Source organism: Bombina bombina, chromosome 1 (assembly GCF_027579735.1).
Source record: "Bombina bombina isolate aBomBom1 chromosome 1, aBomBom1.pri, whole genome shotgun sequence".
Taxonomy (NCBI): domain Eukaryota; kingdom Metazoa; phylum Chordata; class Amphibia; order Anura; family Bombinatoridae; genus Bombina; species Bombina bombina.
The window spans coordinates 798,065,344-798,088,238 of record NC_069499.1 but is presented as its reverse complement, the minus strand read 5'-3'; the positions used below and the strand labels follow the sequence as shown (position 1 = coordinate 798,088,238).

Here is a 22,895-nt window from a genome sequence, read left to right as displayed (position 1 = left end):
TTTTTGGGTGAACTGTCCCTTTAACATGTAAGCTCACCAGTCTACCTGTCCTGTACACCACCTTTTTACAAAGTGGCCTACATTAGCTGGCAGCTTACAGGCAGGTTCCTATAAACCTTCATCATTTTTGTAGTTTCAATTGTATGTTTTAACAGCTCTACAAATAAATAAATATAAAATCTAATACATACAAATAAATTCCACTAGACTATAACTTCCTTTTTTAATCTACAATATGCATAAATCATCATTGAAGTTGGAAAACTTGTTTTGCTTTTCTTTTTTTCTTGTGGATTTTCATCATCAAGTAGAGTTTTATAGCTAAAAAAACTGTGAATACACTAGTGAAGAACACACAGTATCACAACAATGAGGGAAATGTGTTGATGCATCTGTGGATGTAAGTTGCATATGACCAGACATCCCACTTCTGCTGATGGTTTCTGTCAACATCTGCTATGTGTATTTGTTAGAGAGCACCAAGTCCAAGAGGTAATATTTACCACTTGAAAATGAAATGGAGTATATTTAAATAATAATAATACAAATATTTTATTCAGATAGAGCATGTGATTTTAAACAAATTTCCAATTTACTTCTATTATCTAATTTGTTTTGCTCTCTTGGTATTATTTGCTAAAAAAATAGATACCTAGGTAGGTTCAGGAGTGGCTGATTGGTGGCTGTAAATATATGCCTCATATTATTGGCTCACCTGATGTGCTCAGTTAACTCCCAGTGGTACATTGTTGCTTTTTCAGCAAAATATACCAAGAGAATGAAGCAAATTAGTTAATAGAAGTAAATTGGAAAGGTGTATTCTCTGCCTGAATTATGAAAGAAAAACTTTGGATTTCATGTCCCTTTAACTCTTATGTGTCTGAAAACTAAACATGTCCAGTGATATATAACAATAGTGATGTTGCGAACTGTTCGCCGGAGAACAGTTCCCGGCGAACATAGCTTGTTCGATCCGCCCCCTATGTGTCATCATTGAGGAAACTTTGACCCTGTATGTCACAGCCTTCTGACACATTAGAGCCAATCAGCATCAGACACTCCCTCACAGACCCTCCCAGCTTCTTGGCAGCAGCCATTTTAGACTCATAACGATTTTGCTTTGTTAGAGAGAGGACCTTTTGTGTTGCTTCTGCTGATATTATAGGGAAATAGATAGCTAGGCTAGTGTATTTAGTGTCCACTACAGTCCTGAATGACTCTTCTCATCTCTGCTGCAAAGACAGCACCCCAAAAAGCCCTTTTTAGGGCTATAACTTCAGTCGTTTTTTTTCTTTATATTTTTATTTTCATTTGCCTGGCTTTCAGCCTGTGTGTGAGGCTCACAGCATATGCTGTGATTAGTGCCACAACTGATATCTGCCTAACAACATTAGTTTAAATTTAACCAACAAAAATTTGAAATTATTTTGCTAGTGTAATTTATTTTCAGTTTCTATCAGGCATGTGTCTCTCAGGCTCACACAGCATATACTCTGGTTCATTGCTCTGTGCCAGCCACCACTCATATCTGCTTATAACATTATTTTAAATTTAAAAAAAAACTTTTAAATCATTTTGCTAGTGTAATATAATTTCATTTTCTATCAGGCCTGTGTGTTTTGCTGACTTACAGAGCATACTGTGTTTAATTGCTGCCCTCCCTAGTCTATCAGCCACGACTCATATGTGTTTAACCTTTTTTTAAATTCCCCCCCAAAAAACTTTAAATAATTTTGCTAGTGTAATCTAATTTTATTTTCTATCAGGCCTGTGTGTATCTGACTTACAGAGCCTACTGTTTTTAATTACTGCCCTTCCAAGGCTATCAGCCACAACTCATATGTGCTTAACCTTTTTCTTTAAAGGGCCATAATACCCAAATGTTTAAACACTTGAAATTGATGCAGCATAGCTGTAAAAAGCTGTCTAGAAAATATCACCTGAACATCTCTATGTAAAAAAGAAAGATATTTTACCTCAAAAGTTCCTCAGTAGCCACCTCCCATTGTAAAGGATTTCTAAGCAGCATTTTAGTGTGTCTGTCCTAGGACAGCAGAAGGGATGAGCATTGTGCACTCTCATATTATTTCACCAATCAGGTAAAGGAAGCTTACTATGAAATCTCATGAGAGTTAAGTCAAATCTCATGAGATCACAGTAAAAGAGTTCATGACCTCAGCACTGCTGATGCTGATTGGCTGCTGTTCATTTCTTCATTTTTTTTAAAAATTTTTACCTGCAGCTGGGAGCAGCTGGGAGCAGCTGAGTTTGACTTTTTACACAGAACTTACTCTGCTTAGCTGAGGAGATTGTGAGGTAAAATATCTTCCTTTTTTACATAGAAATGCTCAGGTGATATTTTCCTGTCAGCTTTTTACAGTTATACTGCATCAGTTTCAAGTGATTTAGCATATGAGTATTATGTCCCTTTAAATTAAAAAAAAAAATCTTTAAATCATTTTGCTAGTGTAATCTAATTTTATTTTCTATCAGGCCTGTGTTTATCTGACTTATAGAGCATACTGTTGTTAATTGCTGCCCTACGTAGCAGCCAGCCAGTGCCACCGCTCATATCTGCTTAACATTATTTTAAATTTAAAAGAAAAACTTTTAAATTATTTTGCTAGTGTAATCTAATTTAATTTTCTATCAGGCCTGTGTGTTTCTCACTTACACAGCATACTGTGGTAAATTGCTGCCCTACCTACCAGCCACGACTCATATCTGCTTTACATTATTTTAAAGTTAAAAAAAAAATTTAAATTATTTTGCTAGTGTAATTTAATTTCTTTTTCCATCAGGTCTGTTTGTTTCTGGCCCACATCATATAGTGTTACACAGATTAATTATTATTTTTTTCCACCACTTATATCTGGTGTAACAACATTAGTGTAAATTTTATGTAAAAATTTTTTTAACATCAGTCCTCTTCTAGTGTTATTAAATTTTAGTTGCCAGGCTGCTATTAGTGCCATCCTCAGTGCCAGTCCACCACTTCTATCTGTGGTAACATAACATTAAATGTTGTAAAAAAAACTTTTACATCACTCTTCGAGTGTTATTTAATATTAGTTCACAGACCAGCCTGCCACCACTAGTGCCAGCCTGTGTGCCAGGCCCACTTGCCAACTAGTTAAACCAATCATAGTTGTTGTAACAGTATTGTTAATATTTAAAATAAAAAATTGTTAGATTGTGAATCATCAGTTTGCTCGTGCAATTGAATTGCAGTTTCCTCCTGCAAGCCAGCGTGTGCCAGGCCCACTAGCCAACTAGTGCCAACAATCATATTTCTTGTAGCTGTATTTAAAAAATTGAAATCCTAACTTTTTTGACTGTGAATCTTCAGTCTCCTAGTGCCATTTAATTGCAGTTACCTCCTGCCTGCCAGCCTGTGTGCCAGGCCCACTTGCCAACTAGTTACACCAATCATATTTGTTGTAACAGTATTGTTAATATTTATAATTAAAAATTGTTAGATTGTGAATCATCAGTTTACTCATGCCATTGAATTGCACTTTCCTCCTGCCTGCCAGCGTGTGTGCCAGGCCCACTAGCCAACTAGTGCCACCAATCATATTTCTTGTAACAGTATTGAAAAAAAATTAAATCATAACTTTTTTGACTGTGAATCTTCAGTCTCCTAGTGCCATTGAATTGCAGTTGCCTGCCTGCCAGCGTGTGTGCCAGGCACACTTGCCGTTTCCAACTAGTGCCACCAATCATATTTGTTCTAACAGTATTGTCAATTTTTGTTAAAATAATTTTTGGACTAAGAAGCATGACTCAGCTAGTTTAATCTAATTGCAGTTGCCTTACTCACAGCGTGTGTGCCAGACAGGCCCATTTGCCAACTAGTGCCAACAATCATATTTGTTGTCACAGTACTTCTAATATTTCACAAAAAATTTTTTTGACTTTGAAACATCAGTCTTTTTTTTGTTGTCAGTCTCACAGCGTATACTGTGCCCACTTGCCCAGTGCCACCACTCATAATTTGTGTAATAGTATAGTAAGTGTCCATTTTAAAAAAAAATGACAGACAGAGGCAGGCCACCCCGCAGGTTCCGTCGTCGTGGTCGTGGTGCTGTGATTCCTTTAGACCCTACAAATATGCACATTGTTCAGACACCGGATGCCAGGGGGGACGCGAAAAGTTCTGAGGAGGACCTAGTTGAATGGCTAACACAGGACACCCAATCTTCTACAGCTTCCGCTCCTAGTCCTCCTAACCTTGACGCACCATCTACGTCCAGCTGTGCTTTGGGCACGTCTCAAGTGACCAGTGCCACTCGCCCGCCTGTCGCCACCACCAACACTAGCACCACAGTCGCTTCACTTGATCTGTCACAGGAGTTATTGACACATCAGTTGGAAGAAATGAGTGATGCGCAACCATCATTGACAGAGGATGTAGATAACAGTGATATGTCTCAGTCAGGCAGCATTACAGACATGGAGGTACGGTGTGATGATGATGTTGTACCCGCTGCTGCTTCCTTTCTTGATGTGTCAGATACAAGTGAAGCCGTTGATGATGATGTGTCGGTGGATGTCACGTGGGTGCCTGCTAGAAGAGGAGGGGGAAAGTTCAGATGGGGAGACAGAGAGGAGGAGACGAGTTGGAAGCAGGGGGAGGTCGTCGCAAGGAGCTAGTGGCACAGTCAGACAGCATGCATCGGCACCCAGGGTCAGCCAGACAGCACGCCGACGCCCATCAACGCATGCTGTTGCCACCACCAGAATGCCGTCATCGCAGAGCTCAGCACTGTGGCATTAGTTTTGTGTGTCTGCCACTGACAACAGCGATGTCATTTGCAACCTGTGCCAAAAGAAACTGAGTCATGGGAAGTCCAACACCCACCTAGGTACAACTGCTTTGCGAAGGCACATGGTTTCCCATCACAAACGCCGATGGGAAGAACACATGAGTAGAAGCAGCACACAAACTGAAAGCCGCCCTCCTCCTCCTGCTCCAGCATCTTCAGCCACGTCAACCACTGCTGTCCTCCTTGCCCCCTCTCAACCATCCTCCACTGAGTCTCTCTTACGTAGCAGTTCCTGGTCATCTGCCCACAGTCAGGTGTCTGTCAAGGACATGTTTGAGCGTAAGAAGCCAATTTCTCAAAGTCACCCCCTTGCACGGCGTCTGACAGCTGGCTTGTCTGAACTCTTAGCCCGCCAGCTTTTACCATACAAGCTGGTGGAGTCTGATGCTTTCAAAAAATTTGTATCTTTTGGGACACCGCAGTGGAAGGTAGAAATTTATTTTCACAAAAGGCAATCCCAAACCTGTACTCTGTTGTGCGAAAAGGAAGTAATGGCATGTCTGGCACACAGCGTTGGGGCAAGGGTCCATATGACCACGGATAGCTGGTCTGCAAAGCATGGTCAGGGCAGGTACATCACCTACACTGCGCATTGGGTAAACCTGCTGACGTCTGACAAGCATGGAATGCGTGGCTCTGCAGAAGAGGTGGTGACACCGCCACGACTTGCAGGCAGGCCTGCTGCTACCTCCTCTACTCCTCCTACTCCATCCTCTTCCATAACCCTCTTCCTCGGCTGAGTCCTCTTCTGCGTCTTGCTCCACATCAATGGCACCCCCCAGCTCCCCAGGTACTATTCCACATCCCGGGTACGGCAGTGTCACGCCGTCTTGGGGTTGACTTGCCTGAAAGCGGAGAGTCACACCGCAACAGCACTCCTGACCGCCCTGAACGCACAGGTGGATCAGTGGCTGACTCCGCACCAACTGGAGATTGGCAAGGTTGTTTCTGACAATGGAAGTAATTTGGTGGCGGCATTGAAATTGGGCAAGTTGGCACATGTGTGTAATCTGATTGTACAACGATTTGTCCATAAGTACCCAGGCTTACAGGACGTCCTGAAGCAGGCCAGGAAGGTGTGTGGCCATTTCAGGCGTTCCTACACGGCCATGGCGCACTTGTCCGATATCCAGCGTCGAAACAACCTGCCAGTGAGGTGCTTGATTTGTGACAGCCCGACACGGTGGAATTCAACACTCCTAATGTTTGACAGCCTGCTCCACCAAGAAAAAGCTGTTAATGAGTATTTGTATGACCGGGGTGCTAGGACAGCCTCTGGGGAGCTGGGGATTTTTTTGCCAAATTACTGGACGCTCATGCGCAATGCCTGTAGGCTCATGCGTCCTTTTGAGGAGGTGACAAACCTTGTCAGTCGCACCGAAGCCACCATCAGCGACATCATACCATTTGTTTTCTTCCTGGAGCGTGCCCTGCGAAGAGTGCTGGATCAGGCCGTAGATGAGCGTGAAGAGGAAGAGTTGTGGTGTCCATCACCACCACAAACAGCCTTATCAGCATCGCTTGCTGGACCTGCGGCAACACAGGAAGAGGATTGTGAGGAAGAGGAGTCAGAGGAGGAATGTGGCTTTGAGGAGGAGGAGGAGGAGAAGGAAGACCGAGCACAACAGGCATCCTAGGGTGCTCGTTGTTGTCACCTCTCTGGTACCCATGGTGTTGTACGTGGCTGTGGGGAAGATACCCTCAGTGAGATCAGTGAGGACGAGGAACGGGACATGATTAGCTCGGCATCTAACCTTGTGCAAATGGGTTCTTTCATGCTGTCGTGCCTGTTGAGGGACCCTCGTATAAAAAAGCTGAAGGAGAACGACCTGTACTGGGTGTCCACGCTCCTAGACCCCCGGTATAAGCATAAAGTGCCTGAAATGTTACCAAATTCCCACAAGTCGGAAAGGATGGAGCATTTTAAAAATAAATTAAAAACTATGCTTTACACAGCACAACGGGAATGTAACAGGGGAAGAGATGAAAGTAATCCTCCTCCTCCCACGACCACGGCGGCAAGGACAGGACGCTTTCCTGACGTCTTGTTGATGGAGGACATGCGTACCTTTTTAACTCCCATGCATCGCCAGAGCCTTTCGGGATCCAGCCTCAGAGAAAGACTCAACCGACAGGTAGCAGACTACCTAGCATTAAGTGCAGATCTCGACACTCTGAGGAGCGATGGACCCCTTGACTACTGGGTGTGCAGGCTTGACCTGTGGCCTGAGCTATCCCAATTTGCAATTGAACTTCTGGCCTGCCCCGCTTCAAGTGTCCTGTCCAAAAGGACCTTCAGTGCAGCAGGAGGTTTTGTCACTGAGAAGAGAAGTCGCCTAGTTCAAAAAAGCCTTGACTATCTCACCTTTATTAAAATTAATGAGGGATGGATCCCGAAGGGACTGACATTGGGCGATACATTTGAGTAAAAAAGGCCTGATGATGAGATGAGCTGGCTTGGGCTACAACTGGTACACGCGCTGGCTTTTTTTTTCTTATAATGCAGGATGACTTGCTTGACTTATCCGCCAACAACTAGTGTTCAAGCTGCAAGCTTTTAGGGCACTTTCTAAATGTTTTACAAACATCAATTTTTCTGGCCGCTGCTACAGCAGTGGCTACAACAATACCCAATTTTTCAGTCATTTGTACATGCCTAATTTTTCTGGCCTCTGCTGCTGCTCTGTGGCTACAAAACTCAAAGCAAAAAATAAGGCACATAACAGTGATTAAACTGTTAAGAATAGTACAACTTAACACACCACTCATATCTGGTGGACCATTAAATTGCACACGCAGTGCCCCAAATTTGAAGGAGGAGGACCGACCAAGCATCTTTATCCGTCTCTTGGTTGCTCTAAATTATCTCCGGGTTCCATCTATGCCATACCTGTACTCTATTGTGCAAAAGGGTGGCATATGTGGTGTTTCATGCTGTTGTGCCTGTTGAGGGTCGTGGCCCATGGTATAAAAAGGCTGAAGGAGAACGACCTGTAATGGGTGTCCAAGCACATTTTTTGTAAAATGTTCCCGGTTCCTCTCAATTATCTCCGGGTTCCTCAAATCAATGCCATACCTGTACTCGATTGTGCAAAAGGATGGCATATGTGGTGTTTCATGCTGTTGTGCCTGTTGAGGTTCGTGGGCCATCTTATTAGAAGGGTGAAGGAGAACAAAGTGTACTGGTTGTCCAAGCATCTTTTCCATCTCCCGGTTCCTAAAAATTATCTCCGGGTTTCTAAAATGGATGCCATACCTGTACTCTATTGTGCAAAAGGATGTCATATGTGGTGTTTCCTGCAGTTGTTTCTGTTGAGGGTGCTGGACCCTCTTATAAAAAGGCTGAAGGAGAACGACCTGTACTGGGTGTCCAAGCATGGTTTTTTGGCCAATTTCACGTTTCCAAAAAATGATCTCTGGGTTTCTAAAATCAATGCCGTACCTGTACTCTATTGTTCAAAAGGATGCAAAATGTCCGCTTTCCAGCTGTTGTTTCTGTTGAGGGTCCTGGACCCTCTTATAAAAAGGCTGAAGGAGAAAGAAGTGTATTGGGTGTCCAATAATTTTTTTGGTTCAATTTCCCGGTTCATAAACATTATCTCTGGGTTTCTAAAATCAATGCTGTACCTGTACTCTATTGTTCAAAAGGATGCCATATGTCCTCTTTCCTGCTGTTGTTTTTGTTGAGGGTCCTGGACCCTCTTTTAAAAAGGCTGAAGTAGAAAGAAGTGTACTGGGTGTCCATCCAATCATTTTTTTGGTTCAATTTGCCGGTTCCAACAAATTATCTCCGGGTTTCTAAAATCAATGCCTCACCTGTAATCTATTGTTCAAAAGGATGCCAAATGTCCGCTTTCCAGCTGTTGTTTCTGTTGAGGGTCCTGGACCCTCTTATAAAAAGGCTGAAGGAGAAAGAAGTGTACTGGGTGTCCAATCAATGTTTTTTTCTATTTCCCGTTTCCTAAAAATTATCTCTGGGTTTCTAAAATCAATGCCTTACCTGTACTCTATTGTTCAAAAGGATGCCATATGTCCTCTTTCCTTCTGTTGTTTTTGTTGAGGGTCCGGGACCCTCTTATAAAAAGGCTGAAGTAGAAAGAAGTGTACTGGGTGACCAATCATTTTTTTGGTTCAATTTCCCGGTTGCAATAAATTATATCCGGGTTTCTAAAATCAATGCCTTACCTGTAATCTATTGTTCAAAAGGATGCCATATGTCCTCTTTCCTGCTGTTGTTTTTGTTGAGGGTCCGGGACCCTCTTATAAAAAGGCCGAAGGAGAACGACCTGTACTGTACTGGGTGTCCAAGCATGGTTTTTTGTTCAATTTCACGGTTCCTAAAAATTATCTCTGTGTAACTAAAATCAATGCCATACCTGTACTCTATTGTTCAAAAGGATGGCATATATGGTGTTTCATTCTGCTGTGGCTGTTGAGGGTCGTGGGCCATCGTATAAAACGGCTGAAGGAGAACGACCTGTACTGCCTTGCTGCTCCTTTTAGGCAGGCCAGCTCTTTGCATACATGCCCACAGACTCTGTAACGGATGCCTCTTTTAGAGAGAGGTGCAGCCATAATGCAGGGTCACAACCTCTGCCTGCAACTGGTATACTTGATTTTGCGAAAGGAAGTAACCTTACCATGGTTCCCCGACCGCACGTCTTGTTGTTATATTTTGTTGAGGGTAATCATGATGGCCAAGTAGACCACCCCCGAGAGGCCTTGAAGTAACAGGGATGAAAGTGCTAAGAATAGTACTACTTTACACAACCGAGTTAGCCATGGGTCTTAGTCCAAGACCGCATGTCTTTTTTTTTTGTTTGGTGCGGCTAATCATGCAGGCCATATAGACCTCCCACCATTCGGTGTTGTAACAGGTATTAAACTAATAAGAACAGTACTACCAAAATACAGCCAATTAACGGGCTATCAAGAGCCAAGGTTTTATTGTTGTATTTTGTTAGGATAATCATGATGGCCATGTAGACCACCCCCGAGAGGCCTGGAAGTAACAGGGATGAAAGTGCTAAGAATAGTACTACTTTAAACAACCGAGTTCGCCATGGGTCTTAGTCCAAGACCGCATGGCTTTTTTTGGGTTGGGTGCGGCTAATCATGCAGGCCATATAGACCTCCCACCATTTGGTGTTGTAACAGGTATTAAACTAATAACAACAGTACTACTTAACACAACCTAGTTACCATGGGTCCCAGACCGCATGTCTTGTTATTATATTTTGTAAGGGTAATCATGCAGGCCATATAGACCTCCCCCGATAGGGTGAGTAACAGGTATTGAAATGCTAAGAACAGTACTACTTAACACAAACTTACCATGGGTCCCAGAGCATATGTCTTATTATTATATTTTGTTCGAGTAATCATGCAGGCCATATAGACCTCCCCCGATAGGGTGAGTAACAGGTATTAAAATGCTAAGAAGAGTACTACTTAACACAACCTAGATACCATGGGTCCCAGACCGCATGTCTTGTTATTATATTTTGTAAGGGTAATCATGCAGGCCATATAGACCTCCCCCGATAGGGTGAGTAACAGGTATTAAAATGCTAAGAACAGTACTACTTAACACAACCTTACCATGGGTCCCAGAGCATATGTTTTATTATTATATTTTGTAAGGGTAATCATGCAGGCCATATAGACCTCCCCCGATAGGGTGAGTAAAAGGTATTAAAATGCTAAGAACAGTACTACTTAAAACAACCTTACCATGGGTCCCAGAGCATATGTTTTATTATTATGTTTTGTAAGGGTAATCATGCAGGCCATATAGACCTCCCCCGATAGGGTGAGTAACAGGTATTAAAATGCTAAGAACAGTACTACTTAACACAACCTTACCATGGGTCCCAGAATGCATGTCTTATTATATTTTGTTAGGGTAATCATGCAGGCCATATAGACCTCCCCCGATAGGGTGAGTAACAGGTATTAAAATGCTAAGAAAAGTACTACTTAACACAACCTTACCATGGGTCCCAGGACGCATGTCTTGTTGTTATATTTTGTATGGGTAATCATGCAGGCCGTATAGACCTCCCCCGATAGGGGGAGTTACAGAGATTAAAGTGCTAAGAATAGTACTACTTAAAACACAACCTAGTTACCATGGGTCCCAGACCGCATGTCTTATTATTATATTTTGTCAGGGTAATCAGGCAGGCCATATAGACCTCCCCGATAGGGGGGGGTAACAGGGATTAAAGTGCTTTGAAAAACATAATTTATGCTTACCTGATAAATTCCTTTCTTCTGTAGTGTGATCAGTCCACGGGTCATCATTACTTGTGGGATATTAACTGCTCCCCTACAGGAAGTGCAAGAGGATTCACCCAGCAGAGTTGCTATATAGCTCCTCCCCTCTACGTCACCTCCAGTCATTCGACCAAGGACCAACGAGAAAGGAGAAGCCAAGGGTGTAGTGGTGACTGGAGTATAATTTAAAAAATATTTACCTGCCTTAAAAAACAGGGCGGGCCGTGGACTGATCACACTACAGAAGAAAGGAATTTATCAGGTAAGCATAAATTATGTTTTCTTCTGTTAAGTGTGATCAGTCCACGGGTCATCATTACTTGTGGGATACCAATACCAAAGCAAAAGTACACGGATGACGGGAGGGATAGGCAGGCTCTTTATACAGAAGGAACCACAGCCTGAAGAACCTTTCTCCCAAAAATAGCCTCCGAGGAAGCAAAAGTGTCAAATTTGTAAAATTTGGAAAAAGTATGAAGCGAAGACCAAGTTGCAGCCTTGCAAATCTGTTCAACAGAGGCCTCATTCTTAAAGGCCCAAGTGGAAGCCACAGCTCTAGTGGAATGAGCTGTAATTCTTTCAGGAGGCTGCTGTCCAGCAGTCTCATAAACTAAACGAATTATGCTACGAAGCCAAAAAGAGAGAGAGGTAGCAGAAGCTTTTTGACCTCTCCTCTGACCAGAGTAAACGACAAACAGGGAAGACGTTTGTCGAAAATCTTTAGTTGCCTGTAAATAAAATTTAAGGGCACGAACTACATCCAGATTGTGCAAAAGACGTTCCTTCCTCGAAGAAGGATTTGGGCACAAGGATGGAACAACAATCTCCTGATTGATATTCCTGTTAGTGACTACCTTAGGTAAGAACCCAGGTTTAGTACGCAGAACTACCTTATCCGAGTGAAAAATCAAATAAGGAGAATCACAATGTAAGGCTGATAACTCAGAGACTCTTCGAGCCGAGGAAATAGCCATTAAAAATAGAACTTTCCAAGATAACAACTTTATATCAATGGAATGAAGGGGTTCAAACGGAACACCCTGTAAAACGTTAAGAACAAGGTTTAAACTCCATGGTGGAGCCACAGCTTTAAACACAGGTTTAATCCTGGCCAAAGCCTGACAAAAAGCCTGAACGTCTGGAACTTCTGACAGACGCTTGTGTAACAGAATGGACAGAGCTGAGATCTGTCCCTTTAAGGAACTAGCGGATAACCCCTTTTCTAAACCTTCTTGTAGAAAAGACAATATCCTAGGAATCCTAACCTTACTCCAAGAGTAACCTTTGGATTCGCACCAATATAGGTATTTACGCCATATTTTATGGTAAATCTTTCTGGTAACAGGCTTCCTAGCCTGTATTAAGGTATCAATAACTGACTCAGAAAAACCACGCTTTGATAAGATCAAGCGTTCAATTTCCAAGCAGTCAGCTTCAGAGAAGTTAGATTTTGATGTTTGAAAGGACCCTGAATCAGAAGGTCCTGTCTCAGAGGTAACGACCAAGGTGGACAGAATGACATGTCCACCAGATCTGTATACCAAGTCCTGCGTGGCCATGCAGGCGCTATTAGAATCACTGATGCTTTCTCCTGTTTGATTCTGGCAATCAATCGAGGAAGCATCGGGAAAGGTGGAAACACATAAGCCATCCTGAAGGTCCATGGTGCTGTCAAGGCATCTATCAGGACCGCTCCCGGATCCCTGGATCTGGACCCGTAGCGCGGAAGCTTGGCGTTCTGTCGAGACGCCATGAGATCTATCTCTGGTTTGCCCCAACGTCGAAGTATTTGGGCAAAGACCTCTGGATGAAGTTCCCACTCCCCCGGATGAAAAGTCTGACGACTTAAGAAATCCGCCTCCCAGTTCTCCACTCCCGGGATGTGGATTGCAGACAGGTGGCAAGAGTGAGACTCTGCCCAGCGAATTATCTTCGATCCTTCCATCATTGCTAGGGAGCTTCTTGTCCCTCCCTGATGGTTGATATAAGCTACAGTCGTGATGTTGTCCGACTGGAACCTGATGAACCCCCGAGTTGTTAACTGGGGCCAAGCCAGAAGAGCATTGAGGACTGCTCTCAATTCCAGAATGTTTATTGGAAGAAGACTCTCCTCCTGATTCCATAGTCCCTGAGCCTTCAGAGAATTCCAGACAGCGCCCCAACCTAGTAGGCTGGCGTCTGTTGTTACAATTGACCAGTCTGGCCTGCTGAATGGCATTCCCCTGGACAGATGTGGCCGATAAAGCCACCATAGAAGAGAATTTCTGGCCTCTTGATTCAGATTTAGAGTGGAATGAAGGACACGGCATGCATTTTGAAGTTTTGTTAACCTGTCCTCTGTCAGGTAAATCTTCATTTCTACAGAATCTATCAGAGTCCCCAGGAAGGGAACTCTTGTGAGTGGAAAGAGAGAACTTTTCTCTTCGTTCACTTTCCATCCATGCGACCTTAGAAATGCCAGTACTATCTCTGTATGAGATTTGGCAGTTTGAAAGCTTGAAGCTTATATCAGTATGTCGTCTAAGTATGGAGCTACTGAAATTCCTCGCGGTCTTAGTACCGCCAGAAGAGTGCCCAGAACCTTTGTGAAGATTCTTGGAGTCGTAGCCAGTCCGAATGGAAGAGGTACAAACTGGTAATGCCTGTCTAAAAAGGTAAACCTTAGATACCGGTAATGACTTTTGTGAATCGGTAAGTGAAGGTAAGCATCCTTTAAATCCACTGTGGTCATGTACTGACCCTCTTGGATCATGGGCAAAATTGTTTGAATAGTTTCCATCTTGAACGATGGAACTCTTAAGAATTTGTTTAGGATCTTTAAATCCAAGATTGGCCTGAAGGTTCCCTCTTTTTTGGGAACTACAAACAGATTTGAGTAAAACCCTTGTCCTTGTTCCAACCGCGGAACTGGATGGATCACTCCCATTAATAAAAGATCTTGTACGCAGCGTAGAAACGCTTCCTTCTTTGTTAGGTTTGTTGACAACCTTGACAGATGAAATCTCCCTCTTGGGGGAGAGGATTTGAAGTCCAGAAGGTATCCCTGAGATATGATCTCTAGCGCCCAGGGATCCTGAACATCTCTTGCCCAAGCCTGGGCGAAGAGGGAAAGTCTGCCCCCCACTAGATCCGGTCCCGGATCGGGGGCCCTCAATTCATGCTGTCTTAGGGGCAGCAGCAGGTTTTCTGGCCTGTTTGCCCCTGTTCCAGGACTGGTTAGGTTTCCAGCCTTGTCTGTAGCGAGCAACAGCTCCTTCCTGTTTTGGTGCAGAGGAAGTTGATGCTGCTCCTGCTTTGAAATTACGAAAGGAACGAAAATTGGACTGTCTAGCCTTGGCTTTGGCCTTGTCCTGAGGCAGGGCATGACCTTTATCTCCTGTAATGTCAGCAATAATCTCTTTCAAGCCGGGCCCGAATAAGGTCTGCCCTTTGAAAGGAATATTAAGCAATTTAGATTTAGACGTAACATCAGCTGACCAGGATTTCAGCCACAGAGCTCTGCGTGCCTGAATGGCGAATCCTGAATTTTTAGCCGCAAGTTTAGTTAAATGTACTACGGCATCTGAAATAAATGAATTAGCTAACTTAAGGAATTTAAGTTTGTGTGTGATGTCATCTAGTGTGGATGATTGAAGTGTCTCTTCCAGAGACTCAAACCAAAATGCTGCTGCAGCCGTGACAGGCGCAATACATGCAAGAGGTTGCAATATAAACCCTTGTTGAACAAACATTTTCTTAAGGTAACCCTCTAATTTTTTATCCATTGGATCTGAAAAAGCACAGCTATCCTCCACTGGGATAGTGGAACGCTTAGCTAAAGTAGAAACTGCTCCCTCCACCTTAGGGACCATTTGCCATAAGTCCCGTGTGGCGGCGTCTATTGGAAACATTTTTCTGAATATAGGAGGGGGTGAGAAAGGCACACCGGGTCTATCCCACTCCTTAGTAACAATGTCAGTAAGTCTCTTAGGTATAGGAAAAACGTCAGTACTCGTCGGTACCGCAAAATATTTATCCAACCTACACATTTTTTCTGGGATTGCAACTGTGTTACAATCATTCAGAGCCGCTAATACCTCCCCTAGTAACACACGGAGGTTCTCAAGCTTAAATTTAAAATTTGAAATGTCTGAGTCCAGTTTATTTGGATCAGAACCGTCACCCACAGAATGAAGCTCTCCGTCTTCACGTTCTGCAAACTGTGACGCAGTATCAGACATGGCCCTTGCATTATCAGCGCACTCTGTTCTCATCCCAGAGTGATCACGTTTACCTCTTAGTTCTGGTAGTTTAGCCAAAACTTCAGTCATAACAGTAGCCATATCTTGTAATGTGATTTGTAATGGCCGCCCAGATGCACTCGGCGCTACAATATCACGCACCTCCTGAGCGGGAGATGCAGGTACTGACACGTGAGGCGAGTTAGTCGGCATAACTCTCCCCTCGTTGTTTGGTGAAATATGTTCAATTTGTACAGATTGACTGTTTTTTAAAGTAGCATCAATACATTTAGTACATAAATTTCTATTGGGCTCCACTTTGGCATTAACACATATAGCACAGAGATATTCCTCTGAATCAGACATGTTTAACACACTAGCAAATAAACAGCAACTTGGAAATACTTTTCAAAGTAATTTACAAATAATATGAAAACGAACTGTGCCTTTAAGAAGCACAGAAAAATATTATAACAGATAAAATAATTAAGTTATAGCATCAATCTTTGTCAGAATATACAGTTTTAGCAAAGGATTGTTCCCCTCAGCAAATGATAACTAACCCAGGCAGCAGAAAAAAAATACACAAATAAACGTTTTTTATATCACAGTCAATACAATCAGCACAGCTCTGCTGTATTATGATTACTTCCCTCAAAAAAGGCTTTGGAGATCCCTGAACTCTGTAGAGATGAACCGGATCATGCAGGAAGAAAATGAATCTCTGACTGAGTTTTTTCTGATGCATAGTGAAAGCACCAAAATGGCCCCTCCCCCACACACATAACAGTGAGAGGGATCAGTGAACTGCTCTAATTTAAATCAAAACTATTGCCAAGTGGAAAAATAGTGCCCAAAACATTTTTTCACCCAGTACCTCAGAGAAAAAAACGTTTTTACATGCCAGCAAAAAAACGTTTTACCTCAATAATTAATTGTCATTTAAAACCTATTGCAAGTCCCTGCAAAATAGGTTAAGTCTATGTATACAGTTTAAAAGCCAGAGAAGTACCATTTCCCAGAAAACTGAAGTGTAAAATATACATACATGACAGCCTGATATCAGCTACATCTACTGCATTCAAGGCTGAGTTTACATTATAACGGTATGGCAGGATTTTCTCATCAATTCCATGTCAGAAAATAATAAACTGCTACATACCTCTTTGCAGATTAATCTGCCTGCTGTCCCCTGATCTGAAGTTTACCTCTCCTCAGATGGCCGAGAAACAGCAATATGATCTTAACTACTCCGGCTAAAATCATAGAAAAACTCAGGTAGATTCTTCTTCAAATTCTACCAGAGAAGGAATAACACACTCCGGTGCTATTATAAAATAACAAACTTTTGATTGAAGATATAAAAACTAAATATATCACCATAGTCCTCTCACACATCCTATCTAGTCGTTGGGTGCAAGAGAATGACTGGGGGTGACGTAGAGGGGAGGAGCTATATAGCAACTCTGCTGGGTGAATCCTCTTGCACTTCCTGTAGGGGAGCAGTTAATATCCCACAAGTAATGATGACCCGTGGACTGATCACACTTAACAGAAGAAAGTACTACTTAACACAACCTAGTTACCATGGGTCCCAGACCGCGTGTCTTGTTGTTATACTTTGTCAGGGTAATAATGCAGGCCATATAGACCTCCCCCGATAGGAGGAGTTACAGGGATGAAAGTGCTAAGAATAGTACTACTTTACACAACCGAATTACCATGGGTCCCAGACCGCATGTTTAATTATTATACTTTGTCAGGGTAGTTATATATTTAACAAATCGATCTATTTCTCTTCTATCGATTCTATCTAACTATCAATCTATGTATATCTATCTATCCTATCTATCTATCTATCTTCTGTCCAGACTTTTTGGAGACAGCCACTTGTGTTTTGGACAAATTTGAAGTAGGAGGACAGACCAATCACAGGGATTAAACTGCGAAGAATAGTAATACTTAAGAAAACCTAGTTATACCAGTACCACCATGGGTCCCAGACCGCATGTTTTGTTGTTATACTTTGTCAGGGTAATCATGCAGGCCATATAGACCTCCCTTGATAGGGGAAGTAACAGGGGTTAAAATGCAAAGAATAGTACAACTTAACACAACCTAGTTAACATTAACAGTGGTTCCCAGACCGCATGTCTTGCTATTAGATTTTGCCAGGATAATCAGCCAGGCCATATAGACCGCCCCCAATAGGGGGAGGAACAGGGATTAAAGTGCTAAGAATAGTAAAAATCAACACAACCTAGTTAACAGTGGTTCACAGACCGCATGTCTTGTTGTTATATTTTGATAGGATAATCAGGCACGCCATATAGACCTCCCCCGATAGGGGGAGTAACAGGGATTAAAGTGCTAAGAATATTACTACTTAACACAACCTAGTTACCATGGGTCCATGACCGCATGTTTTCTTATTATACTTTGTCAGGGTAATCATGCAGGCCATATAGACCTCCCTTGATAGGGGGAGTAACAGGGATTACAGTTCTAAGAATAGTACTACTTAACACAACCTAGTTACCATGGGTCCCAGGCCACATGTTTTGTTGTTATACTTTGTCAGGGTAATCATGCAGGCCATATAGAACTCCACCGAAAGGGGGAGTAAGAGGGATTAAAGTGCTAAGAAAAGTTTTACTTAACACAACCTAATTACCATGGGTCACAGACCGCGTGTCTTGTTGTTATACTTTGTCAGGGTAATCATACACGCCATATAGACCTCCACCGATAGGAGGAGTTACAGGGCTGAAAATGCTAAGAATAGTACTACTTAACACAACCTAGTTACCATGGGTCCAAGACTGCATGTTTAATTATTATACTTTGTCAGGGTAATTATATATCTAACAAATCTATCTATTTCTCTTCTATCGATTCTATCTAACTATCAATCTATGTATATCTATCTATCTTCTGTCCGGACTGTTTTGAGACAGCCACTTGTGTTTTGGACAAATTTGAAGTAGGAGGACAGACCAATCATCTTCTTCCATCTCCCGGTTCCAAAAATGAAGGCCATATAAACCTCCCCCGATAGGGGGAGTAACAGGTTGTAGTAAACTGATAAGAATAGTACTAATTAACACACCACGGGTCACAGACCGCATGTCTTATTGTTATACTCTGTCAGGGAAATTATATATATTTCAAATCTATCTATTTATCTATCAAATCGATCTAACTATCAGACATATCTATCAAATGTAGATTGCATCTATAAAATATATATTACATATTTTGGTTGATGTAATTCGTATCTATCAAATGTATATTGCATCTTTGGATCGATAACATTCGAATCTATCAAATGGATATTGCATCTATTGATCTATGTAATTCGTATCTATCAAATGTATATTGCATCTATTGATCTATGTAATTTGTATCGATCATATGTATATTGCATCGATTGAGCTATGTAATCTATGTATCTATCTATCAAATCTATCTATCTCGTGGTTGTGCAAATGGACTGTTTGCGGTGCGTTACACTTGGAGTTTGCTCTGTCACTGTGAAGCGGCCGTAACACTTACACTACCTGATAGATACGGCATCATAACTGATGTTTTAAAGCACGTTATTGCAAACAATTTGGGAATGTTAGGTGATTTAGGCCCTTTATGGGTTAAAAGCAGACTCTGCATCAACTATGTAATTTTCCATGGGAGTTTTGCCATGGATCCCCCTCCAGCATGCCACAGTCCCGGTGTTAGTCCCCTTGAAACAACTTTTCCATCACTATTGTGGCCTGAAAGAATCCTTGTGGGTTTTAAAGTTCGCCTGCCTATTGAAGTCAATGGCGATTCGCCGGTTCGCGAACAATACCGGAAGTTTGAGTCCGCCGTTCGCGATTTTTAAGTTTGCAACATCACTATATAACAACCACCTATCTGCACTAAAAACAGACCATATTAAGGAACATAAACTTACAACCTTATCTTATGTCCACGTAAAGAAATAACCAACTGAAATATAATAGGAGGTGATGTTGTGTAAGGGAAGCAGGCAGAAAACCACTGTGACATATGCAAGTAAAAAATAATCCATAATAAATGCTATCTGGCATCACAACTGAATGTTAGGGGACAGGATGATTTCACATAAGCAACTATCCTCACAAAGGAAATTTAACATACAATGACATTAATTATCTGCATTATTGCAACATTTACAAAGATTCTATTTACCTTGTGCAGAAACAAGTAAGGAAGGCAGCAAGGAGATGCATCAGGAGAAAGCAGAGAGAACTTGCAGAAGGCATAGCAAACTGCAGCTGTGCAGAACCTAAAGGGAAATGACAAAAGATTTAAGCTGCATTTTTTTTTACTCTCTTTCATAAAATATCTCACTATCAATTTCTCAAGCATCCAGGGTCACACATTCTAGTCTCAGCAGTCTTCAAAGGACAATAAACTGAGTACAACTGAAGCTGGGTAACAACATATATTACTTATCAGGCAGCTATCAGTAAAGTCTAAGGCCATACAATAAATGGCTTTGTATTCACTTAGGCACAGTACAAATAAAAAAAGTTATTATTCAACATAGTAACATAACAGACAATGTTGAAAGAAAACAAAAAGCTCTATAATCATACTTCAAAGATCCTCTTTTATACCTGTTGTAACCACATTTAAAAACCCTACCTTATTTACCATAAACAATCATAATCTTGCATTCTAAGCCCATTTTTAAGTTATCTATTTTATTGGCAGTCCCTATAGTATCCAATATACAAGCCCCCCACCACCAAAAAACAAACAGTCACCATAAAAAAACAAAAAATATGGTGCACACTTGCATGTCAGCAGGCTTAAAGGGACAGTTTATGCAAAAAAATTATCCCCTTCAATTTATTCCCAATGATCCACTTTACCTGCTGGAGTGTATTAAATTGTTTACAAATATTTCCATTACCCTTATATTGGCATTTGAAATAGCCGATTTAGCCTGTGGTTTTACCACCTACCTGAAACTTTTTGGCCTTAAGGCCAAACTGTGTATACACAGCCAGTAGAAGAAATTAGACTCTAGTGGGGTATAGAAAAGATAAGGTAATAAAATGTTAATTTTCCATTGTTCTCTCCAAGTATTGGTGATTGGTTTATGGACAGATATAAGATAAAGAAGCAAGTATATGTATTTAATGTGATAAAGTAATGAGATCTGAGTATATCTACAAGCTCAACCCATTTTATTAGGTTGTGGCTTCAAAACACAAAATCAGCTAATTCATATACACAAATAAGTCTTAAAAAGCAAATCTCATACATTTTATACACAGCAGCTGGTAAAAAAAAAGTTAATTGGAAACACATTAAGGGAAAAACAGAATATATGCTTATCTGATTAATTACTTTCTCTTACAGGTGTATTCAGTCCACGGATTCATCCTTACTTGTGGGATATTCTCAATCCCTACAGGAAGTGGCAAAGAGAGCACACAGCAAAGCTGTCCATATAGCTCCCCTCAGGCTCCGCCCCCCCAGTCATTCGACCAACGGTTAGGAGAAAAAGGAGAACCATAGGGTGCAGTGGTGACTGTAGTTATTGTAAATTAAATTTGAACCTGACTTAAATATCAGGGCGGGCCGTGGACTGAATACACCTGTAAGAGAAAGTAATTTATCAGGTAAGCATAAATTCTGTTTTCTCTTACTTGGTGTATTCAGTCCACGGATTCATCCTTACTTGTGGGATACCAATACCAAAGCAATAGGACATGGATGAAGGGAGGGAACAAGTCAGGTAACCTAAACGGAAGGCACCACTGCTTGCAAAACCTTTCTCCCAAAAATAGCCTCCTAAGAAGCAAAAGTATCGAATTTGTAAAATTTGGCGAATGTCTGCAGTGAAGACCAAGTCACTGCCTTACAAATCTGTTCAACAGAAGCCTCATTCTTGAAAGCCCATGTGGAAGCCACAGCTCTGGTGGAATGAGCTGTAATTCGTTCAGGAGGCTGCTTACCAGCAGTCTCATAAGCCAATCGGATGATGCTTTTCAGCCAGAATGAAAGAGAGGTAGCAGTCGCTTTCTGACCTCTCCTCTTACCAGAATACACAACAAACAAGGATGATGTTTGTCTGAAATCTTTAGTTGCTTTTAAATAGAACTTTAAAGCATGAACCACATCAAGATTGTGCAACAGTCGTTCAGTCTTAGAAACTGGATTAGGACACAAAGAAGGAACAATGATTTCCTGGTTAATATTCTTATTAGAAACCACCTTTGGAAGGAAACCAGGTTTAGTACACAAAACAACCTTATCAGCATGGAACACCAGATAGGGTGAATCACACTGTAAAGCAGAAACTCTTCGAGCAGAAGAAATAGCTACTAAAAACAAAACTTTCCAAGATAATAACTTGATATCTATGGAATGTAAAGGTTCAAACGGAACCCCTTGAAGAACTGAAAGAACTAAATTTAGACTCCATGGAGGAGCCACAGGTCTGTAGACAGGCTTGATTCTAACTAAGGCCTGTGCAAATGCCTGAACGTCTGGTACAGCTGCCAGACGCTTGTGTAACAGAATAGACAGAGCAGATATCTGTCCCTTTAAGGAACTAGCTGACAGACCTTTCTCCAAACCTTCTTGGAGAAGAGACAATATTCTTGGAATCCTAACTTTACTCCACGAGTAACCCTTGGATTCACACCAACAAAGATATTTCCGCCATATCTTGTGGTAAATTTTCCTGGTGACAGGCTTTCTGGCCTGTATCAGAGTATCTATAACTGATTCAGAGAAACCCCGCTTAGCTAGGATTAAGCGTTCAATCTCCAAGCAGTCAGTTGCAGAGAAACTAGATTTGGATGCTTGAAAGGACCTTGGATTAGAAGATCCTGTCTCGATGGCAGTTTCCATGGTGGGATCGATGACATGCCCACTAGGTCTGCATACCAAGTCCTGCGTGGCCACGCAGGCGCTATCAGAGTTACCGAAGCCTTCTCCTGTTTGATTCTGGCTATTAGCCGAGGGAGAAGAGGAAACGGTGGAAAGACATAAGCTAGACTGAAAGACCAAGGCGCTATTAATGCATCTATCAATGCCGCCTTGGGATCCCTGGATCTGAATCCGTAAAGGGGAAGTTTGGTGTTCTGACGGGACGCCATCAGATCCAACTCTGGAATGCCCCAAAGCTGAGTTAGCTGAGCAAAAACCTCCGGGTGGAGTTCCCACTCCCCCGGATGAAAAGTCTGACGACTTAGAAAATCCGCCTCCCAGTTGTCTACTCCTGGGATGTGAATTGCAGATAGATGGCAGGAGTGATCCTCCGCCCATTTGATAATCTTGGATACTTCCTTCATCGCTAGGGAACTCTTTGTTCCCCCCTGATGATTGATGTACGCTACAGTCGTGATGTTGTCCAACTGAAATCTGATGAATTTGGCCTCTGCTCTAAGCTCCAAAATGTTTATCGGGAGAAGAGATTCTTCCCAACACCATAGTCCCTGAGCCTTCAGGGAGTTCCAGACCGCACCCCAGCCTACCAGACTGGCATCGGTCGTGACAATGATCCACTCCGGTCAACGGAAACTCA

General features: G+C 42.1%; 1 protein-coding gene across 1 annotated transcript in view; it reads right to left on the bottom strand.

Annotated features, from left to right (window-relative positions):
* Positions 1 to 22,895, bottom strand: part of FANCA (FA complementation group A) — a 442,214-nt gene that overhangs the window by 250,849 nt on the left and 168,470 nt on the right. The window contains 1 exon segment of the mRNA XM_053699359.1: positions 19,538 to 19,634. Coding sequence (XP_053555334.1) covers positions 19,538 to 19,634 — 97 coding nt within the window.